The 22,660-nt window shown below is 39.1% G+C and overlaps 1 protein-coding gene across 2 annotated transcripts in view; it reads right to left on the bottom strand.

The window, feature by feature from the left end:
- LOC307040158 (actin nucleation-promoting factor WASL-like) overlaps window positions 1-20,212 on the bottom strand; it is a 44,189-nt gene extending 23,977 nt beyond the window's left edge. The window contains exons 1-5 of one of the 2 annotated variants that reach the window (XM_079682750.1): window positions 19,781-20,212; window positions 10,126-10,260; window positions 8,358-8,444; window positions 5,645-5,741; window positions 2,941-2,964 (exon numbers count right to left, since the gene is read on the bottom strand). In XM_079682750.1, coding sequence (XP_079538876.1) covers window positions 2,941-2,964; window positions 5,645-5,741; window positions 8,358-8,444; window positions 10,126-10,260; window positions 19,781-19,885 — 448 coding nt within the window. In that variant the 5' untranslated portion in view covers window positions 19,886-20,212. The remainder of the gene's footprint in view (window positions 1-2,940; window positions 2,965-5,644; window positions 5,742-8,357; window positions 8,445-10,125; window positions 10,261-19,780) is intronic. The other variant, XM_079682751.1, reaches the window with a different exon arrangement.
- Between the last annotated feature and the right edge of the window lie 2,448 nt (window positions 20,213-22,660).

The raw sequence follows: 22,660 nt of genomic DNA on the forward strand, positions 1-22,660 counted from the left end.
TGCAGAGGAGAATAAATGAAACTCTGATGCACTGCGACCAAAACTCACAACTGGGTTTGCCTAGACCTCATGAACAAACACACTAAGATAGGATTTACGTTGTGGCTGCCTCCCCAAAAGCAAAGACACTCTTCGTACAAAATGCACTGATTTTGTCCACCGTGCAACTGGCTACTGAAGGGACACAGCATTCAACACACTGGTGCTTGGCTATAGTGCTGTGAAGAGATTCGGTCCTTCCTACATCCAGAAAACGGTTAAACGATACACTTCAGCACGGTGCTCTGCATCGGCCAATCAGCTTGCCACTCCCTGAAGGTTATGTAGAACCCAGGTAACCGTCAACAAAGACACACCTGTTTGACATCCTGGTTTAAAAATGGTAGGCGACCCATTGATATCAACACAGCAGGAAGTCTAGACCAGTGGTTCTCAACTGGTGGGTCGCGATCCAAAAGTGGGTCGCGGACCCATTTCGAGTGGGTCGCGGATGTGTGAGTGAAGAAAAAAATTGGAATTCTTTTTTTTTTGGGGGGGGGCGTGATTTTCTAACGCTGTGCATGCAGCCGACGTTGCACTGGAAGTACCGGAGACCATAAACGGTTTTGAAAACTTCTGTGATCCTCTTCTCAATAAAATATCTTTGCTGATGTTTTTTCGAGTCTTCTGGCCAATCAGAATCAAGAATGTTGCCGGAAGTCCCCTCGGAGAACTTCAGATACAAATGAACACATAATGAAATATTACCCCGGTTTGATGATTGACAGGTCGCAGAACAATGGGGGCTATCTACCCTTACCCACAATTTAAAGTAAGTCACACAGACTATCTCCTCTTTACTCTTCTCGCAGCAAGATGTCAGAACAAAGTGAAAAACAAACAATGGCATAAAATATTATTAATATGTCGGGTAGTAATAGATTTATTTATTTTCTTCTCAGAGTGTACCAGAATGCATAGTTTATGTTAGTATTTCTAAAAATCTCCTGGGGGAGAATCCCCCCAGACCCCCTGCTGGGGTTGCATGTGTGCCTTTTTATATAGTTCAGCTTTGATTCCATCATCTCATTAAACCTTTTTTAAAAGCATACTTTAGTTCTGTGAAGGGATATATGCACTGTACTTCACTTGTATTAATATTGTATGCAGAAAAGCGTATATATTACAGCACGATTTTTTGTTGAATAGATTTGATTGCTTCAAAATGTTGGGTCGCGATTTATTGACCAAGTAAAAAGTGGGTCCCGAGGCCTGACCAGTTGAGAACCACTGATCTAGACATCTTCCGAGCCGTTTATCAGTACAGAAAATAAGTTTTAGCCTATTTGAAACTAATGCACCAGCCCTAAAAAAGGTTTGATTTATTATAAGCTACTGTATCTGCATTTTTCTGGGTTTGTATCTTTATGGTTTAATGCACTTAAAGTAAGCATATTAGATGAAAGAAACCGCTGATGACATGTAATGTAAATGGAGCTTATTCTGTTCCCCAGGTTTTGACAAATACAAATTGTAGTCCCGCTAACCTAACTTTAGACCACATCCACATTAAACCTGCAAAAATGTTCTGGCCTTACGTCCACAAGGAGGTGTCAAAAACAAATATAGACCGGTGTGTGCTTTGTATAAACCGCCTACAAATTGGATAGATCTTAAAATATCAGCCTTGTTTGGTGTGGAAAGGAACACTTTTTAAATGGCTGCGCTTTATAAAATATTGCATCTACATCATGCTACGATCAAAATATATATAACGTAAAGTATGAGGTCAATGGTTTAAAAGAATATCAGGCTGCAGGCAGTTTCAGTTGAAATATCGTGATAAAATAGTAAGTGTTCTTCAGGTCTTTTGAGATATCCACAATCCAACCATTCGAGACCTTACATCTATCCATTTCTTTAATTCTGTCTTTGCAAACAAAGTAATATATGCACCGTTGAGCTAATACTGGCACATCTACATGGGTATTTGTCAAATGTAATGCTGATTCATATGAATATTAAAACATTTATTTAAGAAAGATGAAGCGACCAGAACAAATGTGGAGCAGCAGTAACTGTCGAGATTAGAGATTAGCCTTAATGTGCAGCACGACAGGGTTTAAAGGGAACAACAACAGAGGCCATGTGGTCTACATATGGCACAGATGGGCTTCCTGCTGACAGATTAACCTGCGGCTGACTCCCTCGCTATGTGAGTGTGAGTCATGAAGTCTGCAAAACAGCGAGTCAGGAAACACCACGACGCTGCCACACAGTCACGCACAAAAACATATCTTCGAGTGTCTGCTCTGTTTATAATCGGATTCTTGCTTCCAATTTCTACGAGCTGCTTTGTAAAATCACAGCCTGCTACTGAATATATACACAAACGTTTAAGAGTATGTGTTCTGCAACAAAAAGAGGATGCATTCAGGTGTTTGAGAAGAAGAATCTATACGAATAAGGGCTACACGATTAATCAAAGTGTAATTGAAAGTAATGCAAAACAAAAATCCTATTTGTTAAAAGGCTAAATATGTTAAAAACCCATTTTTAATAAAGTATTGTGGAGCTGCAGAGATACTCAGGCCTACTCATCGTATACTACAAACTCATTTGTATTAGAAATACTCACTCAGAATACAGTACACTTCTCTTATATATTGCATCTGTACTTATTTGATGTGTACTTTTTATTTAAAATGTTAGTCTTCTTGCATTTTAATATTGCATTTGGTGTTTAAATTATACAGTTTTTACCCATTTTAAAAACAGCCAAGTTTCTGACTGCTAGCTTCTTTTTTTAGTCACCGCACCAAACAGACGGTACATCTGGAGATTTTCATTTAAAAATCACCAGATGTTTTTTTTGTTAATCCAGGTCAAGATGACGGAGCAGACCAGAGGCTACAGCAGCTGGAGGAGAATCTGAATCATCGACATTAGAGTTCAACGTACCATTTTTAGGGTCACCTCTCTTCTCTGCAAAAAGAGAAATTAACACGGTTATAGTTTCAGAATATCAACACGTAAAATGGAAGATATTTAGAGTAAGAGGCGAGAGAAGAGGGTTTCAGAAAGTGTGCGCAGGTTTAGTTTTGTGGCAGTTCAAGCAAGACGAGTTTTAAAGATTCAAAGCCCACAAGTGTTGAAGCTTTCAGAGGAAAACATGCTGCCTTATGTATAGAGGGGTGCAGGAATGAGTCCTAAAACCAGGACATGAGTCAGCATTTTGGCACTTCCTGTTCCATCATCTCGAAGTCAATGATATGTTTGAATATGTTTTTGGTCCTGGAATAAGGTCTGTGGTTAACACAAGATGAAGAGATTATTGTTCTACGACATAAAATAAATCAGTAAATACCCTTTTGGAGGATTTAAAAACGGCGGTTCCTGACAAGTGTTTCATACATTAGCCTCCTTTAGCTTAGCGGCGGTGACGTGAAGTCATGTGACCGTGCTGTAGTTCCTTTATAGCCCAACATTAGCCACCTTTAGCTTAGCGGTGGTGACGTGAAGTCATGTGACCGTGCTGTAGTTCCTTTATAGCCCAACATTAGCCACCTTTAGCTTAGCGGTGGTGACGTGAAGTCATGTGACCGTGCTGTAGTTCCTTTATAGCCCAACATTAGCCACCTTTAGCTTAGCGGTGGTGACGTGAAGTCATGTGACCGTGCTGTAGTTCCTTTATAGCCCAACATTAGCCACCTTTAGCTTAGCGGTGGTGACGTGAAGTCATGTGACCGTGCTGTAGTTCCTTTATAGCCCAACATTAGCCACCTTTAGCTTAGCGGTGGAGACGTGAAGTCATGTGACCGTGCTGTAGTTCCTTTATAGCCCAACATTAGCCACCTTTAGCTTAGCGGTGGTGACGTGAAGTCATGTGACCGTGCTGTAGTTCCTTTATAGCCCAACATTAGCCACCTTTAGCTTAGCGGTGGTGACGTGAAGTCATGTGACCGTGCTGTAGTTCCTTTATAGCCCAACATTAGCCACCTTTAGCTTAGCGGTGGTGACGTGAAGTCATGTGACCGTGCTGTAGTTCCTTTATAGCCCAACATTAGCCACCTTTAGCTTAGCGGTGGTGACGGGAAGTCATGTGACCGTGCTGTAGTTCCTTTATAGCCCAACATTAGCCTCCTTTAGCTTAGCGGCGGTGACGTGAAGTCATGTGACCGTGCTGTAGTTCCTTTATAGCCCAACATTAGCCACCTTTAGCTTAGTGGTGGTGAGGTGAAGTCATGTGACCGTGCTGTAGTTCCTTTATAGCCCAACATTAGCCACCTTTAGCTTAGCGGTGGTGACGTGAAGCCATGTGACCGTGCTGTAGTTCCTTTATAGCCCAACATTAGCCGCCTTTAGCTTAGCGGTGGAGACGTGAAGTCATGTGACCGTGCTGTAGTTCCTTTATAGCCCAACATTAGCTTTTTACTCGAAAAATCATAAAGTGGTGTAACATGTGGAGATTTTCCTGCTGAACTAAACGTGTGAGTATCATAAATGTTTGTTTGATAATCATTTAAAATCTAATCGTAAGATCTTATTGGCTTTTTGTAGAGTGAACCTGGTAGATGCTATTGCTTAGTCGAAAAATACATATATAAATATACATCATCCCTGCACCACTCTATTTGATGTAAACAGTCAGAAAAACAGTTCAGGAAGTCTTGAGCGGAAGGGAAGCAAAAGCTTTGAAAGCTTAGTTGTATCTCAAAGAAAATCTCCCCCCTGTTTGACCCTCAGTCATCATCACAGTTTGAAGGCTGCACTTCAAAAAGGCTAACATGCTGAGAGGAGCCTCGTTGCAGAGAACACAGACAGACTGACAGCTTTACCACAGAGAGACAAACACAAGTAACTGCAGCAGAGAAAAGGAGGAAACTGTCCCAAACTCAACACGTCCTCATCTTCAGATACGTCTCAATCAACTTGTGATATGTTGGGGTTAATATGAACGCAATGCAGATAGCTTAATACCCCTCAACAAACACTGCGCCAACATCAACAACCAGAAGCTGCATATCTTTGCATGAAGCGATAAGAAAGTAAGATTTGTTTACAACCAGGGTCCTTAATTCACAAACTAAGATACGTGATATTCGTTCACTACAACCTCAGTATAACTCTCTAATCGAAGAGGAACTCAACAATATATTGGTGTGTATGATAAAAGGAATATATTCGAATAAGAGACTAAAGATTAATGCACTCAGTAATCCATTTTTTCTTAATTTAAGAACAGTCTCAAGACCAAAACATTTCTTCAGACCAAGAGTCCGACAGCACTATGGATTATGTTGAAATGTCGTCTACTTCCTCTATACATCTATTTTTAAAATGCACTTAAATATAATCAAGTGGAAGCAATCAATAAACCCTCCATGTTTACTGTTGTCGGCACAGACTCACTTCTCTTGAGATACCCTCTCGGTGGAAGAAGTACTCAGATCTTGTACTTAAGTAGAAGTACCACAGTGTATAAATACTCTGTTAGCAGTAAAAGTCCTGCATATGAAGTTTTACTTAAGCAAAAAGTACTGGACTTGAATGAGGCGGACGGGTTTGGGACAGAATTGTAGATGTTAGCAGAAGAAGAGGAAAGAGTTCTGCAGCCCATGAGAGAGAGGTGAAAGGTCACACAGAGGACGTCAGTATAACGTACCGGTTTTGCGCTGCCGTCGGTTCAGCAGGTCGTTGATGGCCGCTCTGAATCTTTTGGCCTCTTCTTCACTGGCGAAGTTCAGACCGATCTGACAGTTCTGAGGGGAAGAAAAAACACACATTATTAAAATAAAAACATCTTACTTTGAATAAAGATAACTGAACAGAAGAGATTATAGAGTGTAAAGTCTGCACGACTTGAATACGGATGTGTTGATTAGAAATTAAGCACTGTTAAATTCAAAAGATGGCATTAAATTAAGAAAAACGTATTTAATTACTTATCAAAATATTGCTGATTTCTGGCTTTACCTGAAATATATTCAGCACAGACTTCTATAGCGCTTTAGACCCTCGAGTTAAATAACACCTCAAACATATTGAGGCTTTCACAAAATAATTAAACAATGAGCATTTTGGTAAATAATCATCAGAAATGTGGATTTAATGAATAAGTGGGTAGACATTAGTGTTAATTTCGTCAGCTACTTTTTAAATTAGTATTAGTCCTGTGTTAAATTTCCTTTTTAGTTTTAGTCATATTTAGTCACCTTCATCCTGTTTTTATTAAGTCAAGTTTTAGTCGACTAAAAGTCTGAGCATTTTAGTCATATTTTAGTCAAAGAAAACGAATTATTTTAGTCTACGTTGTGTCAATGAAAACTGTTTAGTCTTTTTTAGTCATCAGATTATAGAACATTTCAGTCAAACTAGTCTAGCCAAAACCAATAATTTGTCATTTTATTCAAATTTATTTCACAATAAGATTATGGGCTCAAATATCACACCGTTTCTTTCTCCCAAGCAGTGGTGGCTTTAGACTTTTTCGTTGTCAGTCATTTTGACGGACAGGATTGTAACATTTCCGTCATAATCCATTATTACCCGTCGAGTGCACAATTTATCACTCACTCGCGCTGACGGGGGGGGGGGGGGGGGGTATTCGGTTAACGCGACCACTGCTCCCAAGCCTTGTTGTTGCCATTTTATTTTCTGTTGAATAAGGTTCGTTAGACCCAAGTCTTCCTGACTGTTCATAGTGTGCCGCTGCCCGGTGTAATTCAAATGTACCGCCGCGCGCAGCACAGACACACAGCTGCTGCCCAGCCGCAGCACCGGAAATGGAACTGCTGGGAGAAAAACTGACTATCAGAGATGTAACGTTATCTTTGATAATATTTCGTCTCCTCATTTTTCGTCAACGAAAGTAAAGAGAGATTTTGGCATAGTTTTTATTTAGTAAACTACATTTTCGTCTCGTCACTTTTCGTCAACGATATTGCATGATGATTTCGTTACAGTTATTGTTTACTGCCGTCGGTGCCGTCTCGTCATCGTCTCGTTTTCGTCATGGAAAAAAAGGTCGTTGACGAACATATTTCGTCATAGTTTTAGTCAACGAAATTAACACTAGTTGACATGTCTGGTAAATTCAGAAACACACAGACATCACTTCACCATAGTTTAGATCGAGGAACAGACAATACTAATGATCCGTTCTAGAATATTCGCATCGCTCTAATTGTGTGAGTTTCACCGCAGCTTGAAGTTATTAGTATGGCCTCATTCAAACAGACGCGCCACGCCTTTGACACGCTGTTGATGTTGTTTACGCGTCAAAGTAAAAATAGTTTCGTTTTTTCTGCACTTGTTAGAGCCATTTTCATTGAGTTATTATTATTATTATTGTCTGATAGTTAAGCTTGATGATAATATAAATTAGATTAAACTCACCGTCTAAAGGTATTTGTGTGGGTCATACTATGGCTTAAAGTGTATTAATTTAAGGCTCACTTATTATTTGTTATGTGCGTCAGTATCACGTGCATGGCTATATGCCTATATATGGTAGGTTGATGGGACACAGCTGGGGTTGATGAGACGGGGAAACGGAAAAGTCTTTTGACCGTGTTCTTTTGTTCTGTTGGAGATAAACTTTTAGTTACTATGAAGCGAAGAAATGTGTCCTCCTGTGTATGCCCCGTGTGGATCAATGAATAAAGCTCATCTGATTCAACTACGATATCCGCTGAATTGTTTGGAAACAAAGAGAGGCGCGTCAAAACCCAAAACCCCGACAGAGGTGGCTATTAAATTGTAGGCAAGGATTAAAACGCACTTAATTACGGAAGATATTACAACTATTGCTGCTTTGAACCTACTATGGAAGTCCTACAAACGTAGCATCGAACTCCGTTGTGTCTGGGATCACGATATCATCCAGCATCGCACACAGTTTGGTGAATTTCATCGTCTTATCCAGCAGATGCGTGTCTATCCGTGTCTTTACATTGACTTTACATGTAATCGTAACGCGCCAAAGAAATCACATTGCGTCCGGTGTGAACGCACCATTAGGATATTATGAAATTGAAAAGGTACGACGATATATAGTCTTGTATCAGAATTTTGAGTCATAGACTGGTGATTTTCGTGAGGAGAAATAACTTAAATACATTTTAAAGTGGAGTCTCTTCCTGAAGCTGCTTCACTTCACTGTCTAATAACAGGCAGAGAGAGAGAGAGAGATAGAGAGAGAGAGAGAGAGAGAGAGAGAGAGAGACAGAGAGAGAGACAGAGAGAGAGAGAGAGACAGAGAGAGAGAGAGAGAGAGAGAGAGACAGAGAGAGAGACTTCATGTAAATATCTAACTGTGTTTAATAAGGTGAGATAATGGCAGAGTGTGTTTCCTGATGGCACACACACACACTCACATCTCCTATGAACGAGATGAAGTAGGATCTGGAGCTGCTGATGGAGAAGTTGTGGTACAGCTCCTGCTCGAACATCGTTTTCCCTTCCTGCGGAAACACAGAGAGAGAGAGAGACGTTTAGAGGGATTACAAGTGTGACTCAGCAGATTTTCATGCAACACACACACACACACACAGACATTGAAGTCTTACTGTTCGTTTAAAAAGCAAACGGGGAGTTTTTAAGATTGATTTGTGTCACTCAGTTTATTTATTGGAGAATCAATGCTCTGGTTTGAGTCAGCTTTTTTTTGATTGTGCAAAAAAACAAGAACATTCAGCAAATATATTTGAACTTATAATATAAATATTTGTTGGGCAATGTCATTTTCTTTTTCAGAAACAACAAAATTCAGCAAACATTTATTTAGTCTTTATATATATATGTATTGTAGTACCGTGTATTTTGCAGATTTGTACTTAGCTCCGTATAATAATATACATATTTTATCTGACTTTTTCTTTTTACTTACAATTCTAATGTTTACTTACATTTTTTTCAATAATATTTGATCTTTGTATTTTAATTTTACTTAAATGAAGCATGGGCATGTAATTCACCCAGGAACAAATAAAGTGTTCTGATATATTCTATAATAAGTCATCCATACTTTCCACGTGTCTGTCTTTTTCTTGACAGTAGAGTTCATTAACACACTAGTTAGAAACTCCCCATGACTGATGTATATCAACCTTTAAGTAGATAATACGGAGATTCAGAGACGGTTTCCTCCCACAGGCCATAAGAATATTAAAAACACATGAACTTTTTAAACAACATCCATAAACATTCATCTGTTTGCATTTAGCTAATTTTTCATCTAATATATCGTATTCCAATTACTTGTATATAGACTTTTCTTGCACTATTTCTATTTGACTTCTATTTTCTTACACATCTCAAAACATTCTCTTGTACTATTGAATCTGCTTTATTTGTTCTATATATGACCATGTTGCTCTGTTGGAGGAGCCTGTGAAATCGTAGGAATAGATTTCACCGAATTGGAAATTCTTGGCCGAAATCGATACACGGCGTGCGACCATGCTCGCGGCTGGCTCACGGCCAACATGTCAGCCGCTTGGAGATATTTAAAAATATCAGAGAAAGAGGCGCGGATTGCGATTTGTAAAACTTGTTCAGCTGACATTTCTCGAGGGGGTGTAACTGCAAAGACTTTCACCACTTCGGGATTACTCCACCACTTGAAATCAAAACACCCGGACAAATATGCGGAGTATGATCAACGTAACCCTGTTCTCTGAAATTGGCCGAAAGCCGAAAGCCGAAAGGGCCTTTTTAACCATTTTCGGTCGATAATTTTCGGTGGCCGAATATTCGGTGCATCCCTAATTACGTTTAGCAGAAATCTTTGATATTTCTTTTATCCTACACACCAATTTATGTTATAGTTGCTCTTTGATTAAAGAGTCAAACCAAGGTTGTCGGGAAATTATTTGAGATGTTTTCATTTGTCCATAAAGCCCCTCTCACAGTCCATTAAGGACTCGGGTTGCCTTTTACTTTATTATATATGTTGCATTGTTGGAGGAGCTCAGGTCAGAATAATTTCATTGACATATCTACACTGTAACTAATGTGCACATGACAATGAAGCCTTGACACTTGAAGCTTGAAAGAGAGAGTTGGTTACTATAAAACAAAAGGGTATAGCTATTGATTTGTACCCAGCCCTAGGTTTCCTCCACAGGATGTGTTTCCGCTCACCTTGATGTCGAACACTCGGATGTAGTAGGATCTCTGCGGGTTGTCTTTCACCAGACAGGCGACTCCGCAGCATTTCTTCACCCAGCAGCAGCTCCGGTCTGCACCGTAAACCTGAACCACCGACGAGCACAGAGACTGAGGACAGAGGAGAGAAGACAAAGGAGACAGGAGACAGAGGACAGGGAGGTGAATATCAGCAGCTGCAACATTCAGTACAAATACATTTAATAGATGCCGAGTATTCCCTTCAAACCGTATCCACTTCTGTTTTTGCCCATCTCTCATGTTAAGGTGTATTTCAGTATGTAGTGTCTCTACTTTAAAGAGTCCTCTCCTGCTGATGTTCAGGTGTATATCAGTATGTAGTGTCTCTACTTTAAAGAGTCCTCTCCTGCTGATGTTCAGGTGTATATCAGTATGTAGTGTCTCTACTTTAAAGAGTCCTCTCCTGCTGATGTTCACGTGTATATCAGTATGTAGTGTCTCTACTTTAAAGAGTCCTCTCCTGCTGATGTTCACGTGTATATCAGTATGTCGTGTCTCTACTTTAAAGAGTCCTCTCCTGCTGATGTTCAGGTGTATATCAGTATGTAGTGTCTCTACTTTAAAGAGTCCTCTCCTGCTGATGTTCAGGTGTATATCAGTATGTCGTGTCTCTACTTTAAAGAGTCCTTTCTGCTGATGTTCAGGTGTATATCAGTATGTAGTGTCTCTACTTTAAAGAGTCCTCTCCTGCTGATGTTCAGGTGTATATCAGTATGTAGTGTCTCTACTTTAAAGAGTCCTCTCCTGCTGATGTTCAGGTGTATATCAGTATGTAGTGTCTCTACTTTAAAGAGTCCTCTCCTGCTGATGTTCACGTGTATATCAGTATGTCGTGTCTCTACTTTAAAGAGTCCTCTCCTGCTGATGTTCAGGTGTATATCAGTATGTAGTGTCTCTACTTTAAAGAGTCCTCTCCTGCTGATGTTCAGGTGTATATCAGTATGTAGTGTCTCTACTTTAAAGAGTCCTCTCCTGCTGATGTCCAGGTGTATATCAGTATGTAGTGTCTCTACTTTAAAGAGTCCTCTCCTGCTGATGTTCAGGTGTATATCAGTATGTAGTGTCTCTACTTTAAAGAGTCCTCTCCTGCTGATGTTCAGGTGTATATCAGTATGTAGTGTCTCTACTTTAAAGAGTCCTCTCCTGCTGATGTTCACGTGTATATCAGTATGTCGTGTCTCTACTTTAAAGAGTCCTCTCCTGCTGATGTTCAGGTGTATATCAGTATGTAGTGTCTCTACTTTAAAGAGTCCTCTCCTGCTGATGTTCAGGTGTATATCAGTATGTAGTGTCTCTACTTTAAAGAGTCCTCTCCTGCTGATGTCCAGGTGTATATCAGTATGTAGTGTCTCTACTTTAAAGAGTCCTCTCCTGCTGATGTTCAGGTGTGTATCAGTATGTAGTGTCTCTACTTTAAAGAGTCCTCTCCTGCTGATGTTCAGGTGTATATTAGTATGTAGTGTCTCTACTTTAAAGAGTCCTCTCCTGCTGATGTTCAGGTGTATATCAGTGTGTAGTGTCTCTACTTTAAAGAGTCCTCTCCTGCTGATGTTCAGGTGTGTATCAGTATGTAGTGTCTCTACTTTAAAGAGTCCTCTCCTGCTGATGTTCAGGTGTATATTAGTATGTAGTGTCTCTACTTTAAAGAGTCCTCTCCTGCTGATGTTCAGGTGTATATTAGTATGTAGTGTCTCTACTTTAAAGAGTCCTCTCCTGCTGATGTTCAGGTGTATATCAGTATGTAGTGTCTCTACATGTCTCCATGCTTTAATGTTCAAAAAGCTATTTATTCTTCTCATACTGTCTGTGCTGCAGCACCTCTTTTCACCCTCTGCCTGAAACCAGAGCCTAGTCTGCTCTGATTGGTTAGCTGGCCGGCTCTGTTGTGATTGGTCAACCGCTTAGAGATGTCCCGCCCCTTTGCTTATCACATACAATGTGTTGGAGCGCTATTTTGCCTTTAACAAATATTGTTCTTCCTGCATATTGGATATTATCAGCGTCCATACGGCAATTTTGATAGAATTCCAACAAATGACTGATGTGTTAAAGGTCTCTCAGCTGCACGTGTGTCAAAAAGCCGGAACATGGAGGAAAATGAGGAAGAGGAAATCCAAAGGATGCAAAACCTTTAAGTAGCGATAAGCTCAACGTTCAGCTAACACATGCGTAACCAGGTGAGAGACAAAGAGCAGGGCGACACCGAGACCTTTTCAGAGCAGATTACATGACACAATTGCAAATATCTCAGCAATGGATTCACACATTTGCGCAACAAAAAAAACAGAACAAGTGTGATATTATTCAGGTGCACTCAGTGGGCTTTGTGTTTGAAATGAAAAAGCTGCATTCGTCTGATCTAAACAGAGGAAGGGTTCGTTAGAGGCGGTTTAAAAAAGAGAATCAACACAGCATTAGAGACAAAGCCGACCCGAGTTTAAGAGATAATCACAAAGCTTTTTGGATACTCGAACAGCTTCTGAAACTTCCCCCTTCAACACTTGTCTGAGTTTTATTTGCTTATTTGTATTGAGTGATATAGTAATTACAGGACAAGTGCAGCGTCACGAATACACAAGAGAGAAGGCAGTATTTAAAAGAAAAAAACGAAACAAATGACTAGAGCCAGAACGTACGTGTGTGTGTGTGTGTGTGTGTGTGTGTGTGTGTGTGTGTGTGTGTGTGTGTGTGTGTGTGTGTGTGTGTGTGTGTGTGTGTGTGTGAGAGAGAGAGAGAAGCTGCGTATTAAAAGGTGAAGCTATGAGCTAAGAGTTTTTCTCTTGATGCTGTGATATATGTCGTGGCAGGATGTGTGTTGGTTTCTTTTGTTATCCACATGACTGATGATCACTTATCAATAGAGATGTCCCGATCCGATCACGTGATCGGGGATCAGAGCCGATCACGTGATTTTCAAAAGATCGGAATCGGGAGGAAAAAAATCGGGGATCGGGATTTTATTTTTTCTTCTTTTTTTTTTTTTTTTTTAAATACTTTTATTTTATTTTATATTCAATGTTACAAAACAAAAATGACCATGTTCACGTCTTAAAGTCATCCTGAGGTCTTAGTTTTGGTTTCAAATGACAGAACATCATGTATGTGTTGCTTCTTCGGGGCTTGTTTTCATAGACCTGGTTATTTCTCTCAAATCTGGCAACAGAGTGGGCGCAGTGTCTAATTGTAGCAGTAAGCTAACGAGTACTGAGAAGCTTTATTTTGTTTTGATCCAATGCTGCACAACTGAACTGATCCAATGCTGCTGTGAAAGAAAGAAGCTATATCCATGTTGGATAGAATATCCAATTTAAATAAAAAAATAACCTTAAGGGACAACTTGAATGCTTTTTTTTCTCTTAATGCATTGCATAAAGATCGGATCGGGAAAAATCGGTATCGGCAAATTGTCAAAATCAAATGATCGGAGTCGGATCGGGAGCAAAAAAAGGTGATCGGGACATCCCTACTTATCAATAACTCATTTTGTTAACATTTCAATAAAGCACTAACTGCAGAACGTGCAACTTTGGTAAAAAAGATTGTATTATTGATTTTTAATGAACAATTGGATTTGTGACTCGCTATGTCTGCTGTTAGGAAGATGACACTTGAGAATCAAACAGATTTATAAGGAAGTAAGTATGTTGAGCATTTTACTGAAATGGATCTGGAATAAAATCATTTTTTACCTTTTACCCATGGGATATTTAACATACTGGTCTAGAGGCAAGAGTTAATCATGTTTTTGAAGCATTTTAAACTTGTGTATATGTGAATAATACATAATCAAAGCAAAGTCATAATACAAATGGTGGTTTACTGGTATAATCCATAATGCCGAGCGCTGACCACACATCCTAAACTTTGCAGCCAATCATGAACATGTTCATGAACACCCTTAAATTAAATCTGATCTGCCTCTCTTTAGTTCACAGTTTGATATAAAGTCACGTCTCCTCTGTGTTCAACTTTCACTTGTGCAGCACAGGAAACAGAATCCAGCCGCTGTCCTCTGCTTTGTGGTTTTTGAGGTTTCTGCAGAAGTCGCACTTTGTTAAATCCTCTGCCAGGATTTCTCCCTCTGCAGCAGAAAGTAGACCCGGGCGCCGAGGGGAGGAGGAAATGCCTCTGCGCCGGTTTCCTCCTCCTCCTGATCTGTGATTTACGAGTGCAGGAAGCTCTGTTCCCCGTGAAATCAGCACTCAGCATCACACAGGAAAGGTCAAAGGGCGGACGTTAAAAAGGCTCATTTAGGCTCTGTAAATCCTCCCTGTGGGGAAAGTATGCGGTCATAAAACTCAGACTCAAACACTGCGGGTTACACCAGCTAGCACCACTACCTCACTGATGGTCATCACCAAATCATTCAACAGCTTTTAGATAATAGATGGTTTGATTAATAGTTTTAGGACTAGCTTAAATAAATGGTTGTCTTAAAGGACAGAGGCTATGAACAAAAACACATTGGTATTTTCCATTTGCTTTCTCTTTGTTTTATCTTGGATATCTTTTCTTATTCCTGCAGCTACTTGCACCATTATGTCTTTTTTACTGCAATATTTTGTCATTTTATTTTTATGTTAAGTACAGCGCATGTTGCATTGTTGGATAAGCCTGGATTCTTTGATTTATAATTCCAAAATCACAGTGCAGCTATTGTGCATTTGATGAATACAGCTTCTTTTAAATCACTGAATCTTTTATACCATTGAAAGCTGAACCTCTGGATGACTGTCGGACCTAGTAAGACTTTTTGGATGGACTTTGGGAACTCTTAAGACTAAACAAAGACAGCGCACATTTTTATAAAAATCTACTTCTAAAGACTTTAAATTTGCTCACATGACATATCCCATTTAATAATTGAAACAAACAAATGAAAATCAACATTTATTGACTTTTTGCTGAATGCTGTTGGAGGTGGAACTTCTTTTACTAACATCGTCTTTTTGATTATGCATTCAACAACAAGATTAGCCAATCTGAGATGATTGAGTTATTTGTGTTCAGACTTGTGCGTGATATTCATTTATACATTTGCACCAGTCTATTGATGGGACTTGTTTTCTTTAAATATCTGACTTTTCCAAACCAACATGAAATCTTCTCGGGCACCTTGAAAGACACCAAACAGAAAATCTGGACACATCGTTTGTCCTCTGGAGTCGATTTTCTCCGACCTCGTGTTTCACGAATACAATGACTCAGCATCGGACTGCAGACTCTCTCAATGTGTCCTTCAAAGCACCGGGAGACGACGACGAAGCAATTTCACCACGAGGTTCAATCAGTAGCTGTTCTGCAGGTTTCAATTTCACGACTAACTCTAATGACATTCAAACCGTTCAAACTTTGCATAAAGCAACAACCAGACAGCAGCGACACAACACAAGCTGACATTGATCAACAACCAACACTAGCTTAGAAGTCTCCTTCATATCCAACTTCAACAGCATGAACACACAACTTTGTTTGGTGGCTTCATCGACAACGAGCCACTGGACAAACTGGGAGAGCTGCATCCCTCTCATCAGTTAGCTGCAGCACATTAACGTCATTTCAACAGAAATGCAAATATCACTTGGTAGTTGGACTGATGTTGCACGAAGTACAATTTGGGAATATTTGAATATTGCTCTAGTCCTACTCTTTGAATAGCACTACACTTTCTGACGATGTCATGTGGGCTACAGCACAAGTTGGTTCCACAATAGACCAACAAACACACTTCCTACACGTTTCTATCCTAAAATAAATGTTGAATCATATCATCTTGTGTGTGTGCATGTTCGCCAACCCCACCGTACAAGTTAGTTTGTCCATCCCTGTTATCTTCACACCAGCAGTTGTTGAGAAAAGGTTCAAAAAACAACTTTATACCACCATAAATCCCAACTATCAAATTCAACGCTGCCCTTAAACTTCTCATGTAATCTGCCTCCGGATAAATGCCCCCGCAGAGTTGTTTAAAGAGCAGAGGGGCTCAGCACAAATCCGGATTAGCAAATTAGCCTCAGAACTCCAGGAAGCTTAAATCTAATATTTTCTAAAATTGTGTTTTTTTATATTTAAAAAAAAAGGTCACCTTGCATTCCTGAACACTAATCACCAAATGTAATATCCCAGATTTCATTCAGACGCAATTCTGTTTGACCATATTTAACTTTACATACAGATTTCTAACGTTCTACTGTGAACAACCTCCCATCTGTGTGTTTGTGTGGAAAAGAGATTAAGTCTGAACACAGGTTAACCTTAATTCCGCTCCTTAACTGAGACTAACTGCAGTGATCAAAACAATACAGTTAAATTACACTTTAGAAATGTACTGGTAACACCTAGAGGTTGTCCTGAGTGCAATATCACACTTTTAAGATACATGTTTGATCATTTTGGTGAAGCTATTGTAAAAAAGACTGGTGATCTTAATGCTGGTTATGCGAATGGTCTATTTAAATCCTAAATTATAAGACAATAAGTGGTCGACACCTAGTCAAATTCCTCTTAAGTGTACCTACTAGGGATGGGAATTTGAAAGCAAATGTATATTTGAATATTCGACCCCCAAAAAAACGGTTCACCGATTAACCAAAATGTAGATATCCTATAAAAAAAAAAAATGTGGGAAACATTTTTGTTTTTATTTTGAAAAATAAATAAATATATGTTCAAATAAGTATAGAAACCAAGTCGAATCTTTTAAATGCAGTGTTTCCCCTACCATTGTCTTGGGCCCCGCCAACGGAGCCCCGCGCCCCCCCTGAAATTCAGGTTTTTAAAAAAAGATATATATATATATATTAAATTGTATATATATAGCACCAAATTGCAACTAATGTATATCTACTGTCACTTTTCACATTGAACATGTGCTCTTTTATTAAATAAACTAAACGCTTTCATTTTAAGTTTTGAGTTTAGTGTTTTTGACCCTAAGAAACACTGATGCATTAATCAATAACAATAATCCACAGCTCCTGTCTCTGCTCCAGAGGATTTAAAAAATATATATCCCCAAAAAATATATATAGCACAAACCTATAATGTATTTTGATTAATTTTGTAGCCCTAGTACAATCATAAATAAAGTGACAGAGGAATGCAATTACTGAGCACTTAAAATAATAAATAACCCCCGTTTTAATGTTATAAATGGTTTTAGGAGATCAGATTACAAACAAGCGGCAGCCTTCAGTAGCGTTTACATGTTGTTAATGTTTAATGTAAGACCGAGGTTCCCTGAGCTTGCACTGGTCAGTACTGCTGGTTTGTATTTAACAAATGCTTATAAATTATAAGAAATAAGGCTAATTTCCATATTGACATGTTTCCTTAAATAACATATTAAAGGTATCAAAACAAGCTGTCTCTTTCCAAACACAAGGAGTCATAGGAGTTTAGCTAGATAAAATACATTCTATGTTTGTAAAAAAAGATTATTTGAAATTAGGAATTATGAAGTGAAGCTCTTTTTAAGTTAATCTAAGATACAAACTAAGGGCTGCAAAAATGAATCAGGGTTTTATTGCATTATAGAATAGAGAAATGTTCAAATGGAAGGAAGCCCAATATTAGTTTTATTCTAAATATGCGTTAAAATAAAAATGTAATCAAGTATTGTGGCGCTGCAGAGAAATCCTGGCCTTCTTGTCATATTCTACAGACGAAATGTAAAAGAAAGGACTTTACAAACCCCCTTACCATAATCATGTTATATATGTATGATGCAAACATTTTTATCTTTCCATCCAATACCTTAAATCTTATCGCAAAATAATCGCAATGAGGTTTTTTTTCCCCAAATCGTGCAGCCCTAGTACCCAAAAATATAATCCACTGTTCAACTAAGTCTCCAGGTAGATGCATCCGGTGCTCAGTGCATATCTTGCGGACTAGTTTTAGTTTAATTGACTGCCGTGACCTCTGAGCTCAGGTGCCTCTGAGCAGTCAGCCCTGCAGCCCAGCTCCAGTTCAGCCAGCTGACATTAAAACCTGCAGCGCTGCAAACATCTCATTACATCACCTCAATAAAGATAAGATCGACCCGCAGAGTGATATCGTTTGAGTCCTTATCAGAGACGATTAAAAGCATTAGATTGGTTAGTGGCTGAGATAAGCGGCAATGAAGTGTAAAAATTGGCAGCAATGAGAACAGTTGGTTGAATCTGATAAGTGTTAGGGACAGAAGCTTCACCATCCTCGGCTAGATGGTAGAAATGCTGCAACTCAACAACCCCCTGCTGCAGGGACATTTTACAGATAACATTTGTGAACCTTTAACTTCAAACCTCCTGTTGTGGAAAGTCAGGGTTGCGCAAATTATCAATATATGGGAGGCTGTGGCTCACTGGATAGTGTGCTGGACTTCGAATCAGGGGGTAGCAAGTTCGAGTCCCACTGCAGTCAGCATGTCGTTGTGTCCCTGGGCAACACACTTCACCCCAAATTGCTCCTGTGGGGATTGTCCACAGTACTGAATGTATGTAAGTCACTTTGGATAGAAGCGTCCAACAAATGACATGTACTGTAATATGAGAGTAGATATCGTCTTAGATTTCTGATACCGTAATATCGCACAGGTACCTTAGTTTAAAGGCTGCATTAGGGTTTAGTTTCTGATATTAGCACCCTGCTCTATTGGACTTAAAGTGTTGTTAACACAAACCATCACACTGCTGATTATTTACTTCCACTGTCATAATGCTAGTGACCTAAAACTAACATAAAGTTACAATGATGATGTGTGTGGTGTGCCACCTGGCGCCCTATTGGGGACCCAAGTCATTGAAGAAAAGGCACATTATAAAAAACAATGCACAAGGTGTCAATGGAAATACATATTTTAACAGAAACGACAATTTATTTATGATTCAAGGTATCACATGTTGAGTAATTGATATACAGATAATGTTTTTCTTGCTGAAATATCTTTCTAAGGCAGTGTCTGTAACTGGATCAAACTCAATTGAGGAATGAGTTGATGAGTATTATAATAATCAGTTAATTGTAAAGTTTGCAAAAATAGCAAGAAAAGGTTTTCAGCATTTTGAATTTTCTATGTTTATATCTTAGTTAAATCAACTTCTTCACACCATTTTCAGGTATTGGTTGATGTAAATAATAAATAAATATTTTATAGAAAATACTTTAATATTATCTAAGGGTTCATATGATTAATGACATGTCAGGGTTTTCATTTTAATAAAAAAGGGTCTAACTCTGGACAAAAACCAGCCTGAATACATCCAAATTAAAAGTGATAGAGGCTTTAAAGTGAGTACTATTTGTCAAGGGAACCTAACACAATCATTGTGCATTTAGACTAAGGGTATGCATCAAAAACAAAAGCACAAACCAAATAAAGATGAGGTGTCCATATTTGTTTTCCATGTGTAAAACAGTAAAAACGCCAAGGAGTTCTGCAGGGTCACCGAAGTGTTGCAACACCGGGCCCTCGTTTAGCACGGAACACCGGTGTGGTAACATGACTCTCCTGCTTCATTTGAACCGAGGATGCAGAGGCCCATGCTAGCGTTTCTTTAAAAGCTTTTGGTGCATATATCTGCGCAGTATGTGCACCTGCAGGAGGTAAACAAACAGGGAAACTTACGGCGCATTTCCTGCCCAGGTAGCCGAACAGGCACTCGTTCTCCTGCGGGGTCAGGAGGATGGAGCCGATGTTCGCAGCCCTGCGGGCCGGAGGGTGGCTGTTCATGGCTCCTAATGTCTTCACGTTAACCCCCGAAGAGATGCACTTATCCCCGGACGGATTCACCAAACAGTAATTACACAAAATCCATGCGCGGTGCTCCGGTTGCTGTGGCCTGCAACCGGATCATCTCCTCTGCTGCAGGAGGAGGACCAGCTTGGGGGTTTCCAGAAGTGCTCCTGCTTCACAAGGAAACGTAACTTATCCTAGTTTGTGTTGAGGAAGAAATTAAGCAATCCCCGTGTGTCTGTTGGCGGATAAAAGCTCAACTTTCATTCGGAAACTCCGGTGGCTGCAGCAGCAAAGATGCGTACATCCAACATGGCAGAAGAGCGGAGCAGACCATTATAAAGATGGGGGATAGGGGTGTCAGTTTGGACAAATGTAATAACTGTTAACTATTAAATCGTAATAAACCAGGCCCAAACTAAGTATTATATAATTCAAAGTGTATCACAAATTAAACATGTGTATCAAGTGAGATGTTGGTACATTTAGAAGCAGAAATGTTGTTGCCAAGAGAGAATGGTTCGGTCCGTTGTGGCAGCAGGAATGCAGCTCTGCGGAGGGAAGGGGAGGGGCTTGTGACGTAGAAAGGGGGAGTGGCCAGATGGTGGACGTCCAAGAATGAAAATAAGACGCTCATAAATAATTAATAAAATGTTGAACATTGCGTACCTCCTTTAGCACAAGTGAAGTAATACAATACTCCACTGTTTATATTTGAATATACATGTTATATTTTGTAGTACAATGTGCATGCTATTACTTTTAATACGTTTTATTTATTTATATTGCGCCTTCTTACTTGAATTTGTTGTTATTATTTTATATACGTATTTTAAAGTGTTTATCCTATTTTATTTCATTCTAATATAGAGCAACAATACTGAAATTCGACATATGTATACAAACAAATAAACCAGTTGTCATGATAGTACAAAGGCAGTGTTATGGTAATGTGCAAAACCAGTATTATCAGAAACAGCAATCCTTTATTGGTCCAACAGTGGGGAAATTGTACATTGTTAAAGCAAAGGGGACTGTGCGGATAAAAGGCTAAATGAGTATACATTCATTTAAAAAATAATAGAAAGTTTTATGTCAATTTTACAGTTTAATTTGAAGGATTATGTTGAGTCATACTGACCTTAGTTTTGGGGGAATTGTAATGGTGATACTCATATCAAATCTGTGTGCTGGCGGGTGCTATTACTTGACCTTTCTCTGTCTGTAAAATGAGACCTGTACAATAAAAAACATTCTGTATATCTGTAATTTCTTCTGCATTTTGTGCAAGTTCAATCACAGTTCAGCTCCTTGCAAGTTCTTGAATACAAAACAGAGGAACAATAGTTATAGAGGTCATATTATTCAATTCAATTCAAGGCTTTAGAAATGGCAATGAAACACTTAAGTCCCAGTGTGTGGGAGAACACAGGGACTAGAGCCTTTGCAGTCCATTTACATGCACACAATTCTTTAGAATGCACTACAGGAAAGAGAAAAACCCTAAAAAGCAGAATAGTGCCTCTTTAAATCCATTCCTCCTCTCCAGAGGATGACTCCTTTACATTAAAAAAAACTCAACAGCCTTTCCTCACAGTCAAAGTCTTTACATTCTTATCTTCAGTGGTCGTAATGCTGAGATAAATAACCAGGAAGTTGCTGCTCTCCTACACGTTCAGATGGTTTCTGTAACGAACACTGCAGCCTCTATGGGACAGCAGCAGGACGTCACTCGTGTCACAATGCACGTTCTGTGGTAGCTGTGAATGGTCCTTTAACTTCTCTTGTGTGGCCTCTTCTCAGAGTTTCATACAGCAGCTGCTCTACAGATTAGTTTTGGTGTTAATGCCGCTGACGGGCTTTAACCCTGCAGCAGGCGACATTTATCCATCTGCCACCAATCCTATACTGCTAGTTTTATTTGTTGTGATAAAGCAGTGTCAGGACTTTAAAAAAAAGAAGCTAATTGGAGCTAATTTATCCCTTAAAGTCAGAACAGAGCTCCAACATGCTTCTTCAATGGGACACAACAAAAGGAGCATTTGAGTGTAAACCAGTGGGGTTTAAATGAGAGAGAGACAGTTCAAACATTCAAAGGCTTTATTGTCATACGCACAATACCGTGTGTTGAGACTGAAAATGTGAAGTCCCAAGATTCTCCAACATACAATATACATAGGACATAAAAAGCAACAAGATATAAAATAGTACAATAGACATGATGGTGCAAATAAGATGCAGCAATAAGTCAAATATCTGCCGTGCATGCAGGAATTTAGGTGGTATGGTCTATTTTATATATTATATTGTATTTATATTTTTTCATTACTGCACATATTTTATTTCAATTCTCTTTCTACAATTTCAACCACAACACCGAGTCAAATTCCTCGTATGTGTTAACCTACCTGGCAATACACGTGTGTCTGATTCTGATTCTATCCTCAGGTCAAAATATAACCTTAGTAAAAGTTCCAAAGTATTGCCATTTAAATGTACCTAAAGTGTTTGTGATTTGTTTGCAATTTTAAAAGAATAACCTCATATTTCTTTGCTTGAATGTAGTAAAAGGTGTAGAGTTATTCTTGTCATGTGTTGAGAGCAATTGAATCCCTCTGCATATCCATGTATTTCAGAGATGCACCGCTAGATGGAGACACTCTGCTGTCCTACATCTCAACTCTACACAGAGCAGGAAACAGCTCGGACAAAACATACTGTACATGACATTACAAAATGTAAAACATAAAGCTACTCATTCAATATGTTTTC

Source organism: Notothenia rossii (genome assembly GCF_949606895.1).
Source record: "Notothenia rossii genome assembly, chromosome: 5".
Classification (NCBI taxonomy): Eukaryota; Metazoa; Chordata; class Actinopteri; order Perciformes; family Nototheniidae; genus Notothenia; species Notothenia rossii.